This window comes from Scardinius erythrophthalmus (assembly GCF_964197995.2).
Source record: "Scardinius erythrophthalmus genome assembly, chromosome: 13".
NCBI lineage: Eukaryota > Metazoa > Chordata > Actinopteri > Cypriniformes > Leuciscidae > Scardinius > Scardinius erythrophthalmus.
The window spans coordinates 23,691,659-23,704,304 of NC_138233.1; the positions used below are offsets into that span (position 1 = coordinate 23,691,659).

The following is a 12,646-nucleotide window of genomic DNA, read 5'->3' on the forward strand; positions in this document are numbered from 1 at the left end:
GTGGAGTAAATATATAGGCTATAATCTGTGCATTTACATAGCTTTTTTTTTTTTTTTTTAAATGGCGGGTGCTGGTGTTTCACGTGTGTCCAGCCAATCAGCGTACACTAACGTCATGGATAGTTCCTATAGTGCTGGTTTAGACCCAACACTGAAGTGGGAGCTAAATTAGTTCCTCCAAAAGGAGTTCCTAGAACTAAAATCGTTCCTGCGGTGCGAAGACGCCAAAATCCAGGTACATCCGCCAATAGTTCTAGGAACTATGAAAAGGTTTCTCTGCTGCAAAAGCCCCTAATGTCATTTCAATGAAGACTTAACAGTTTACCTTTGATTTTCAGTGGACGGGCTGACCTCCTGGCGCGGAGGAGGAACGGGTAAAGAGCGACTCCAAAACGCACGTGGAGTGCTTGGTAAAGTGCCACAGTAGATTTCATTAGAGACCATCTCTAGCCCTGAGCAGGGAGGACTTGGAGGTGAACCAGGTGTGTTGGTGAAGGGAGAGCACTGGTAACTAGAGGGGGAGTCAGGTGGGGTGCAGAGGGGTGGGGTGCTGAGACGCTCCTGGTCCGACATTTTCCTGAATGTGGTTGGGGGAATTCCTCGATTTAACCTAGGGGGCACTGGAGGTAACGGTCCACCAGTCTCTGGGGTTGAAGTGGTATTACTCAAACCTGGTTCACAATGGACGTTTTTTGATTCAGTAAATGTTTCAACAGTGTCTGTACTGGACGCAGTAGAGGATGAATCTTCTGCAACTATTACAAGCGGGTCTTGAGATGACTTTCGGCGAGGTTGCGCTTCATGTTGTGTTGGTAAAGAAAATTTCTCTGCTCTTAGTTTGTGGAAGACAGTTCTTGGTTTTGGTACCGGCTTTACAACACTGTTGCTACGCTCAGAGAATGAGCGCTTAACTTGCGCACAAAGATTCGGGGCAGAGCTGTTACGCAAGGTTTCTAAAGAGGTGCCAGGATGTCTTGAAGGAGAAAGAGGCTCCACATTGACAGGGGTCACCTCGTGAATAGCGGATTCTGAATTACAGCGATCTAGCAAGAGCTCTTTCCTTTGATCTTGACAGATCAGCTGAATGTGCTCGACCAGTTTGAGGATACGCTTCCTGTGGCCGGTGGCAGTGACTCCCACCCTGTTCAGAGCAAAATCGTTCACATGACAGAAGTCTCGGGCGAGGAGAAAGCCTGCCTGACGGAAGTGGTCCAGATACCTCTCAAGGTGGATGGAAGCCAACAGGTCCTCTGCATCTGAGCATGGACCGATTGTTGCCATAGTGTGCATGGGTGCTGTTTAGGCTGCATGCAAAAGAGCAGCAATTCCAGCCAAGAGCAGCAGACGACACCAGTCCTTCATCTGAGAAAACAAGCAAAGAAAATAAATTAATGGAAGGTGGATCAAATTCTCGGTGGATTAAAGAGGCATTTTTCCGTGTAGTAAATTATAGGGGTGTAACGAAACCCTCATGCCACGATTCGATACATATCACGATACTGAACTCACAATACGATATTGCGATACTCCAAGATATATGGTAAAAGGTTAACAAAAAAATTTACTGTTGATTAAACTGATAAATTTTGTTTTACATTGGGGGTGGAAATGAATAGGCTTAGACTTGGTGCTGGTAACCCAAAGCACAGGACAATGGTGACAGACACCAGAATAAAAATATTCATGATTCTGAAGCTGAAAACACAGAACTATTTTAGACGAATATGCTTGCACTCTTTCATTGGCTAGATATATTTAAAATAATGTAGGCCACTTTTTACTGGTAACACAAGACATTTGGTATAATCAGGATGTTACATATTAATGCAAAGACAACCGGTAATTTATAACTTACACAACTAAATGTGTAATGTCCACCTCTAAATTTGATAAACAAAAGACATGGCTGATAGTTGCAGGGAGGTTAATGGTCTTTTATGACAAAAGGCATTTTTCAGCGGGCTGAGACTGAATCACCCAGACATTTCCAGATGAGGACATGAACCCGCTTATAGACTCTTAAAACCACTGCGTTGGAACAAAAAAGTCAGTGACTGAATAAAAACAAATCTTTGTACCATGATTTGAAAACGAGCATTCATAGTCGAAACACATGGGAATATCAGGATAAGCTGTAACAGAGCATATGCAAGGAAAGACAATGCAGTCATATTTCTTAGGACTATTTTAAGAAGCCTCCATTCATTGAGGGAAAGCTGTTGAACATTGTGGGAACTAGCAACAGTCGAGAAAACAGACTCCACCAGGGTGGGCCTGGGAGAAAATCCACATGGGTGGGGCAAAGCTTGTTCAGCAGGGATGGCATAACTTCGGGAGTGATACTGAGAGAACGCTTTCTGTAAACATTTCTGACTGTGTGTCCTATGGAGAGATAGCACTTGAGAACAGTGGCCTACGAGGAATCTCAAGGCTACCAGTGGCATACGGCCAAACCCAGGGACAGAGAGCTGCTACATTTCGTGACCTTGAAAAAGGGGCGGAGCCTGATGGGTGGGTGTGATGATTGGATAAACTGTCATCACAGGGTGTACAAATCCACAAAGGATTCACACTGTTCTCTCTCAAGGACATCTCAATAGGAGGTACTTTTGAGCATGTACGGTGCCACTTTCTATTTGTGGCAGAGATGAATCAATCAATCACTCCACCGCAATTATAAAACACAATAAAAGTCAGAAACGTGTTAAAAAGCCTTGATAATGTCAACAGGGTCTGTTTCACTCAACAAAACTGAGTCTGAGTAGAAAATGCAGACGTTAGAAGGCTGTTAAAAAAGGTTGATGAGTCATATCCTCGTCTTCCTTTGTCTGGACTCTGGATGCTAACCTTTGGCTCGGGCACACTGATTCACCGGATCCCATGGTGAGGGGGGAGGCAGGAAGCTTGTGAGGAGGACTGATAAAGTGTGACCCGAGGAAAGGAGAGAAATGGGTCTGGGTGTTTCTTTTTCCTCTAGCAGCGATGCAGAAAAACTCCCTTCAGCAAGACTGTCATCATAGAGCCAACCAGTGACAAAACATCTGCAATTAATTCAGCCCAAATCCCTTAATCTACAGACTCCACTAAAATTTCAGTCCTAACTATGCTGTCTGGTATTGTTCTTGTAAATGTTTACATTTAAAATTATACTTATACTTTGTAACCAGCAGTGATGTCATTGCAATATTTGCCTATTGAGTTGCAGGTCTGCTCTCTTTCATCTATCTGCATACTGAATTATGATGATTCTTGTGATTATTGTGTGGAGCCAAAAAAAGACATATTGATGAGTGTCACGAAAGTGGCTGTCATGCGGCATTACCATTCAAAAGTGATCAGTGAGATTTATTTGAATCAGCAAGAATGCATTCAATTGATCAACAGTTAGATTAAACATTTGTAATGTTACAAAAGTTACAAATTATATCGCTGTTTCCACAAAAAATTAAGCAACGGTTTTCAACATTGATAATAATAAGAAATGTTTCTTGAGCATCAAAGCAGCATATTAGACTGATTTCTGAAGGATGATGTGACACTGAAGACTAGATTAATGATGCTGAAGATTTAGCTTTGCCATCACAGGAATAAATTACATTTTAAAATATATTAAAATAGAAAACGGTTCATTTAAATTGTAATAGTATTTCTAACTTTTGAACAGTAGCATACAGAGAACCAACTTACAAACCAAGCTTGCACTATTTTGGTCCCTTGCAAGCAGTGGCATTTCCTTCATTTCCTTTTGGATTTGCTGCACTTAATGCAGCGCACATGGTTCAAAATTAATACCAATTGACTATAAATGCAACAAACACCTACCCATTTTACAGCAGCATTTCTCAACCCCTACACAAAATAGCTGTACTTTTCAAACATTTTTACACAACCACATTAAGCTTATATATATTACGCCACATTTTATCGGGTTGATGTGCAGTTTCCCAGTGTTCGATTTAGCTTGCAACCTCATGTACTACAGTTGTGCGGTTAAGACAGGGACGATTTTACAAGGGAAAATAAAGCCACGAAAGGTCAAAACCACAATTTCTATCTTAACAGCACAGCACACAGTGCAATGCATAAGACAATAGATTTGTTACTCAAAAGACAGCACAGAAAACCTCCATCTGTTTATTATTGGTTTAACTAGTAATATTATTGCATAGCCTAATAACATTATAGGGATAGTTCACCCAAAAATGAAAATTCAGTCATCACTTACTCACCCTCAAGTTGTTCCAAACCTGTATGAGTTTTAGGGATGTGACGGTGAGGAAATGTTCCCACCGGGTAATCGGGTGTGACAACACCGGTAATACCGGTATCACAGAGGGGGTTTGGGACATTGGAATTTTTCCCTCTTTTCCAACTCACTTTTAAAGGCACACTATGCAGTTTCTGTTTTTCTCAAACAGCGACCCCCAGAGTCGCTGTGGAGTACTTGTATTTAACGTTACCGTCGTAAATACCACTCACACAGAACCGTCGTTTACTTTTCCTTGACTCTTCCGACCGCGTTTTCTTCGTCGACTCTGCCATGATTCATGTCTGAAATGCTAGTGCTAGTGTTTTCTAGGGTTGCCAACCATTCCGTATAATACGGAATCGTCCCGTATTTGACACATAAAAGTCTTGTTCCGTATTGAACTGATACGGAACGCACTTTGTTCCGTATTTTTGAGAATCAATTCAGTGCAAATCCATGACAGACACATCAGACTATGAACGAAGACAATTGTAGGCTATGATAAGAAAAAAAAGAAAAAAAAGACGGTGCGGTAGATATTAATTTGTCCCCCTTTTTGTCTATGATCAGCGTAGCATTTTTAACATCTTGGAACATCATCAGAGAATGCCCTTTTAATTGGTTGTTTCAGTCATTGTGAGTCACGTATCGTAGCAACGATGACGACAACAGCAGTGACAAATGAAGTGACAACAGCAGGAAATGTAAAAAATGACTACCTCCGAGCAGCCGGCGAAAAAGAAAAGAGCACAAAAATATACAGGTGTTGTGTTGCTTGAATGCAGTATTTGAGTTCAATATTTTATATTTTCTTTATTAGCTGTTTTTTTATGTATTATTGTTTTGCACTGGAAAGAAAGTTAACTATAATGGCAGTATAATTATATAAAGACATTTGCACTACACTTCCTTAAAATGTTGTCTAATTAAATTAAAAATATTATTTTTGCACTGGAAAGAACATTCTAGAAGTCTAATTCTATTGCATAAGTTCACACAAGGCTACAGAAAACTGTTGTGTTTATTTTTCTTCAAATGCAGTCTAAGCCGATGAGATTTGAATGATATATTTTCTATTTGTTTAAGTTAAAAATAAAATGTATTATAAACTAAACAAATCCAGGGTTCATTGTTGGCAAAATGACCATGATAGCCTTTATATTTCACATTTATGTGGTTCAGTCTTGTATATTGATTAGGCCTACTTTGCTATTCGATAAATATATAGGCCCAATAAGTTGTAGGCCTATTATTATATGCTATAATGTATGAAATATATTTATCTAAATATCAATTAGTTTCCACAATATTCACCAGAAGTCATCATTTCAGGGGTTATTTTTCTAAATTTTTCTTCCGTGGGAGCATGTCACACCCTTAAATGGTCTAAAAAAAAAAACCATTCTATAGGCTTTGAAGATTCAGGAGCCGGCAAATGTTTTTTTTTTTTTTTTTTTTTTTTTACTTATGCCAGTAAGTAACCATCCCAAACACCCTACAGCCTTATAAGAAAACAATGTCATGGACTCAGAGGAATGATGCACTATAAACGGGGTGGTGTTTGTCTAATGACCGCATTCCCTGCACGCTGTGACCTGAGGATGCCGGGGGAAGGGTCGCTTGCAGACAAGATTGAGATGGTTTCGGGGCAGGCCTGTTCTCGTAGATGAAGGTCTAGAGACGGTAAGGCAACCAGCAGGACACCATAACCATCTCATTCCAGCAGCATCGTATCTGTATCTTCAAATCATCCTCCACATCTTTACTGAGCCAGTAAACAAAGCAAGAATGGCCACCATCTCAAACAACAATCCACATGTATTTTGCTGGGAAAACCGTGCCCCTGCTCTGCTCTGTCCGCCCTGCCCTAACCATATTTATCTTAATGGCCGATCTGGGTTTTCTGCGAACTACTGAATACACAGGATACAGCTGTCCCTCAAACAAAACCCTCCTCCTCTCCCACTCTAGAGGAAAAAAAGAGAATGTGCATGATACAAAGAGATCATCGCAGCCATCTGAAACCATGAGAAGGTTCAACGTGATCTCACGAGAATTCACATGTAATGTACGTATGGTAAAACCAAACTATGTAAATTTGCATTAACACTAAAACGTACAACATTGATATTGGCAAACTAAAACGTAAATTTTTTATGTATGCACAACTTCACAGATGTACAAATATTTACAAATACTTATTTAATCTAATTCATGGAATTAAAGGGATAGTTCACCCAAAAATTAAAATTCTTTCATTAATTACCCTCATGTTGTTCCAAACCCGTAAGACTTTCGTCAAAGATATTGTTGATGAAATTTGAGAACTTTCAGTCCCGTTCATCATATAAAGTGATTCTCCTCAGAAAATTTTGGACTAAACCGCTCAATTCATAATGGATTAGTTTTTCAATCCCTTAATGAAGTTTTTGAAGTGTCAAAGTGGTAGTTGTGTAGCGGTCAATGGAGGGACAGAAAGTTTTCAGATTTCATCAAAAAAATCTTCATTTGTGTTCCAAAGATGAACGAAAGCCTTGAACAACATGAGGGTGAGTAATTAATGACAGAATTTTCATTTTTGGGTGAACTATCCCTTTAATCGTTTAAAGTGACTGTTGAAAAATGTGTCTTTCATTGAATCATTCATTCAAGAGATTTGTTCAAAGTGTCTGATTCATCCAGTAATGAAACAAGTGAAGTCTTCATGAGTGAGCCATTCAAACAGATTTTTTAAATAATTAATTAAAATTAATTAAAAATATATTAAGTAGACTGCAGCTATTAACATTTTGTCAAAACCTCTAGTAAATTACATGTTATTTTGTTAACTTTTTTTCAGAATTGTGGGAGAATCATTAAACAAAACAAAAAAAATGTGATTCTCAAATTATCCAGAATCGTGTAGCTCTAGTGTATCAAAGGCTCATTTGCCCTGGCCTGCTTTGGACTTGTCCCAAATGGCACCCAAAACACCCACAGTCATCCTACGAGTCTGCATTTTCATGATGTAATGCTGTTTTGACTGTCGGGAAGAACGCCCTTCTGAAACCTAATGGGACACCCTACGGTCTCGAGGACTTCACGATCATGCGGTGGCCATTGTAAGTCCACAAGATCGTAAGTGCATTTGAACTGTGCCATTTGGGACAGGGCCTTTGTCATCGATTGCGACATGCTGTGTTTTGGGTGATATGCATTTCAATGAGTTGTGCGTGTCTTCACAGAGATGATCGGGATAAGATATTCAAGGATTAACAACTTAAAGAGAGTATTGAGAATGCAACACATTGTCATTTGGACTGCTTTGGTACTGCCGTTCACATTTTGGCAATAAATAAAATGAACGTAATCACTTGTTTTTATATACCGGTACTGTATATTTTTTAAGAAACTGTTAGGGTTAGGTTTAGAGGTAGGAGTGGGATAAAGGGCTCAAAATATTTATTTCACAGTATTCTGTTACTAAATATGTCATGTACATTTTTCTGCCCGTTACTTTTTTATACTCTCTATAAAAGTGGTTATGTTTAGGTTTGGGTGTAGGGTTAAGGGATCTAAAATATAATCTATAAAATGGTAAAAATTGCAATACAATTATATTTATGATTTCAAGATTTTTAAATATGTTATGTTTTTACACCTGTAAAAAAATGTAATCATGTTTAAGTATTGGTTTTGTCAATACATCTAGCCTATATTGTACATTTCAGCATCAATCCAAACATACAAAAGTGTAGGGGTTTTGTGTCTGTAAAAGTTACGTGCTACTAATATATAAGCAATGAGACCAGACTGGTCTCCGTGAAAAGAAACTGGTTTGAATGAGGCAGAACACCTAAAACCTATAAAGAACTTTCACAGAATCTACAGACCGTGTCCTTGACATGCTGACCTTGACAAGTTCATCTGATTTTTGAAACCATCAAAATTAATGAAATTTGAACCATTTTTTATAGACATCAAAATGCTAGACACCAAAGCTGCTAACAGAATAAGATTGAGTTTCATGGTCACAGGGAAAGCAACAAACACATTGAGTTTATGCAATAAAAGAGCCACTCATACACATTTCCTGTACTCTTTCAGAATAGTATTACCAAATAAAGCCAGTGATGATGCATGTTTTCTTGTAATGAAGGCAGTAAACGACTTGCGCTATAGTATTTTAAAGTACACAGTCACTGTACATAGAAAATGACATAAACATTACCACACACTTTCGTTCACAACTGTTCCTTTGTTGCATTTCAGATTAAAAAGGAAATCACCTGGACATTACACACTTTATCAATACTTAAGAGTGTGATACTTTCTGTGATACTCCATTTTCATTGATGACATAATTTAAAGTTTTGGGGTGAACTAACCCTTTAAGCTCTCTTAAGCTGGTATTTCTGCAACCTAGATTTTTCATGTCTGCAGACATTTTGGCAGGTCTCCCAAAAATCAAGTAACTCAAGAAAAACATGCATTTCATTTTGAATTACTTATGTTGTTCATGCATGTCTTCCCATTTTTTATTTATGCACAAGTCCTACTAATACCAACGTAATGGAAGGGGAAATATTATATCTCTGACAGAATGAGCCCTGAATGATCTTGGGTTGCTATTTGAACAGCAATCTTTATCGGCTGAAAATTAATATTTGCATTTCAAATATTTCATAGTCTCCACAGATTCAAACCACTTTGGAGATGTTGTACATCTAGGCAATACATGCAACAGGAAGTGCAGACATTCACAAATAAATCAAATAAAGCCTCGTCTCAGGAGAGTGTTTTTTTTTTATCATTATTATAATTTCGCATGATCGTTTGTTGTTGTTTTTATTTTCATTAATGAAAAAACATGCTTCAAGCCCCATTGATTGCATTGCTCTGTGGGTTATGATGGAGCCAAACGAGAAAAACATCTTTCCCTCTCATATCCTACTCAAACATCCCTGGGCTTCCAGAACGAACAATTAGTGGAAGCTGTAGAGTCAAAAGCAATTTGTGAAACGCAGGAATCATGGAGGCTTTTGGGATGCAGTGTGCTGGGGGGGTGTGTATAAATAACAGTGAAGCACTATTGTGTGACACAATACGTCATTGTTCACAACTGGTGGAGGCCGCGTAGCTGAGATGACAGAACACACTTGTGTTTTAATATGCCGGACCTCTGCTCGAACACATATTCAGATCTCAGTTCCCTAACTGCATTGAAATCACATTGCCGCTAGATAACCTTCACTTTCACATTTAAGTCCTATCAGATCATTTAATGTCCAACAAAAATGGAGAGAACTAACAAATATACAAATATTGTAGCAGCCAATGCATGCACAAAGTACATCAAAACGCAAGCAAAATCATTCACTACAATATTTGTATATTTGTTAGTTCTCTCCATTTTTATAATATACAAATATTGTAGCAGCCAATGCATGCATAAAGTACATCAAAACGCAAGCAAAAACATTCACTACAATATTTGTATATTTGTTAGTTCTCTCCATTTTTATAATATACAAATATTGTAGCAGCCAATGCATGCACAAAGTACATCAAAACGCAAGCAAAATCATTCACTACAATATTTGTATATTTGTTAGTTCTCTCCATTTTTATAATATACAAATATTGTAGCAGCCAATGCATGCACAAAGTACATCAAAACGCAAGCAAAATCATTCACTACAATATTTGTATATTTGTTAGTTCTCTCCATTTTTATAATATACAAATATTGTAGCAGCCAATGCATGCATAAAGTACATCAAAACGCAAGCAAAAACATTCACTACAATCTTCCTCTCTTTAAAATTTGTTTGTTTTATGTAACTATGTTTTTTTATTTATTTTTTTATTTCTTTACAAGTCAGTGCCTTTATACTGAGTATATTTGACATTTGTATTTGACATATTTATTTGTGCAATGTGTTGATAGAAAAATGGATGTTGTGATACTATATTATATTATATTATAAAGAATTCTGAAAAATGTATCACAGTTTTCATAAAAATATTAAGCAGCACTTGTTTTCAACATTGATAATAATTAGGAATGTTTCTTAAGCAGCAAATCAACGAACTAGAATGATTTCTGAAGGATCGTGTGACACTAAAGTCTGAGTAATGGTGCTGAACATTCAATTTTGCCATTACAGGAGTAAATTACATTTTAAAATATATTCAAATAGAATACTGTTATACTAAATTGTAATATCATTTCATTATATTACTGTTTTTATTCTATTTAGGATTGGTAAACATAAGACACTTCTTTCAAAAATCATTAAAAAAAGAAAAAATTACCAACCCCAAACTTTTGAATGTTATATTATATTATATTATATTATATTATATTATATTATATTATATTATACAGCTTAGCACGTTTTTTCTGCTATTATAACCCTAAAAAAAATGTTTTAATTAATCGGATGAACTATTTCAATTACAATCATACACAACAATATCACTGATTATTGTACGCTTGAAATAAAAAATCTAGAACCTTTTCCAAAGGTCAAATCTCTGCCAGATTTGAATATATTTCCCATCCTCCAAGTGTCATGAAGAGCACCGAGGGAAATACAGGTCAGATTATGCAACAAGAGATTTATCACAATTAATACACTCGTCCATGTTGTGAGAACTTAATCTGCATTTGGGAATCTGCTCAGACATAGGCATATGGCATATCCAGGGGTACAAGAACAATTTCAAAAGTACAAACTTGTACTTTAAAAGTAATGATTTCTCCCAAAAAGTGGGGTGTGCACGTAGAGTTTCTCGACATCAGGCATACACTTGCTGGATGAACAAGTTTTCTGCAGAGGCCTTCAAAATGGCATGTTATTCTTGCAAATTCCCTGAAGACTCCCACAGTTGTTGTGTCTGTAAGGAACTGGCAAATTAGCTCTGAGTGTTTCTAATTCAGTTTAAACTTAACTGTGCCATTCAGCGAGTGTAAAGCCTCTGGGTATCAGATTCCTCAGTGAGCAACACCCTATAGAAAGAATCTTTCGTTACACTGCAATACACGAGGATTGAATGCACTGCTGATCCTGACATGAGAATCAATGGAATTCCATCGGAACAGTCAACACTCTGCTGGGTAACGTTAATAGTTAAACTCACGACCTTAACTAAAAAAAAAAAAAAAAAACCTTTACTTTACAGCCCGTTCACCTTCTTTACAAGGTCTGGGATGATTTCAGACCGCAAAGAGATGTGTACTATGAAAAACGAGTAGTAAATAAAGTTTTATAATAAACGCTCGTTAAATGTTAGAAGATCTTACTGTACACACACTGTAGTAAACACTGGACAGCCTTCAGATATTAATAAAACTGCCTGCTCTCTGACAGCTTAGATGTTGTTTCAAATATAAGTTTGAATGTAAAAGGATTACCTTACCTTAATTAGATGGCGTTACATATTCCGCGACATCGCTTTGTGTTGATGCGGAGCGTTTTAAACTCCAGTAATGTGAGAAGTGCTGGAGAAAGTTTGAGTGTTGAGCTGCTGATAGTTGTGTTGTTATGCCGGAGATTCAGCGCACGCACAGCGCTGCTGCTGAGAACCAACTCTGAGCTCTTAAAGGGACAGCGACGCCGGTTGTTTATCTTCTTCACTTATAGCGCTGGCAAGACCTCACAAACCTAATTAGGCCTATCACGGTTTCAAAACACACAATTAACCACGTAAAGAATGGTGAAGTTGTTCTTCCATCTACGATAAAGAATTAGCCTACGCGTTAATGGAGAAATGATGTGTAAACAGCTATAAAACATTTTCCATTTTCCCTCAGGAATTTCCTGTGGCTTTTTTAGAATGGTGGTTAATGATTTATGAGTAAAAATAAGGTTTGTGGTTTGCATTAGCCTATGCGAAGAGACGTTCACGTGTGTGATATTAACTGCACACAGGAATTAATCAAACGTTAACCAGTTGCAAAATAAAGACTACAACTACCACAAGGACGGACGAATCGTCAACAATTGTAGTCCTTAAGGCTAATTAGCTGTCTAGTTTGACCTAGCCTACAAATCAACACAATTATTGACAGTTTTTTAGCTAAACACAGGAACATTCTCAACATTAAAGGGGTGGTATAATGCCCCTTTCACAAGATGTAAAATAAGTCTTTGATGTCCCCTAAGTGTGTATGTGAATTTTTAGCTTAAAATACCCCACAGATATTTTAATATAGCATGTTAAGGTTGTCCCTTTTTTGAGGGTGAGAAAAAAACACTTTTTTTTTTGGTCTGTCTCTTTAAATGCAAATGAGCTGCTGCTCCCAGCACAGGGGGCAGAGCTACAACAGCTTGTGTCCTTTTACCTCACACAGATATGCACGGAAATTTTCAAAAACTTTTAGCCTTTCAAACCGAAGCCAGAAAGATAGAG

At 37.6% G+C, this 12,646-nt stretch overlaps 1 protein-coding gene across 2 annotated transcripts in view; it reads right to left on the reverse strand.

Moving 5' to 3' along the window:
* arap3 (ArfGAP with RhoGAP domain, ankyrin repeat and PH domain 3) overlaps positions 1 to 11,833 on the reverse strand; it is a 34,315-nt gene extending 22,482 nt beyond the window's left edge. For both annotated transcript variants that reach the window (XM_081382284.1, XM_081382283.1), the window contains exons 1-2: positions 11,654 to 11,833; positions 326 to 1,362 (exon numbers count right to left, since the gene is read on the reverse strand). In XM_081382284.1, the coding sequence (XP_081238410.1) occupies positions 326 to 1,290 (965 nt within the window). In that variant the 5' untranslated portion in view covers positions 1,291 to 1,362; positions 11,654 to 11,833. The remainder of the gene's footprint in view (positions 1 to 325; positions 1,363 to 11,653) is intronic.
* Between the last annotated feature and the right edge of the window lie 813 nt (positions 11,834 to 12,646).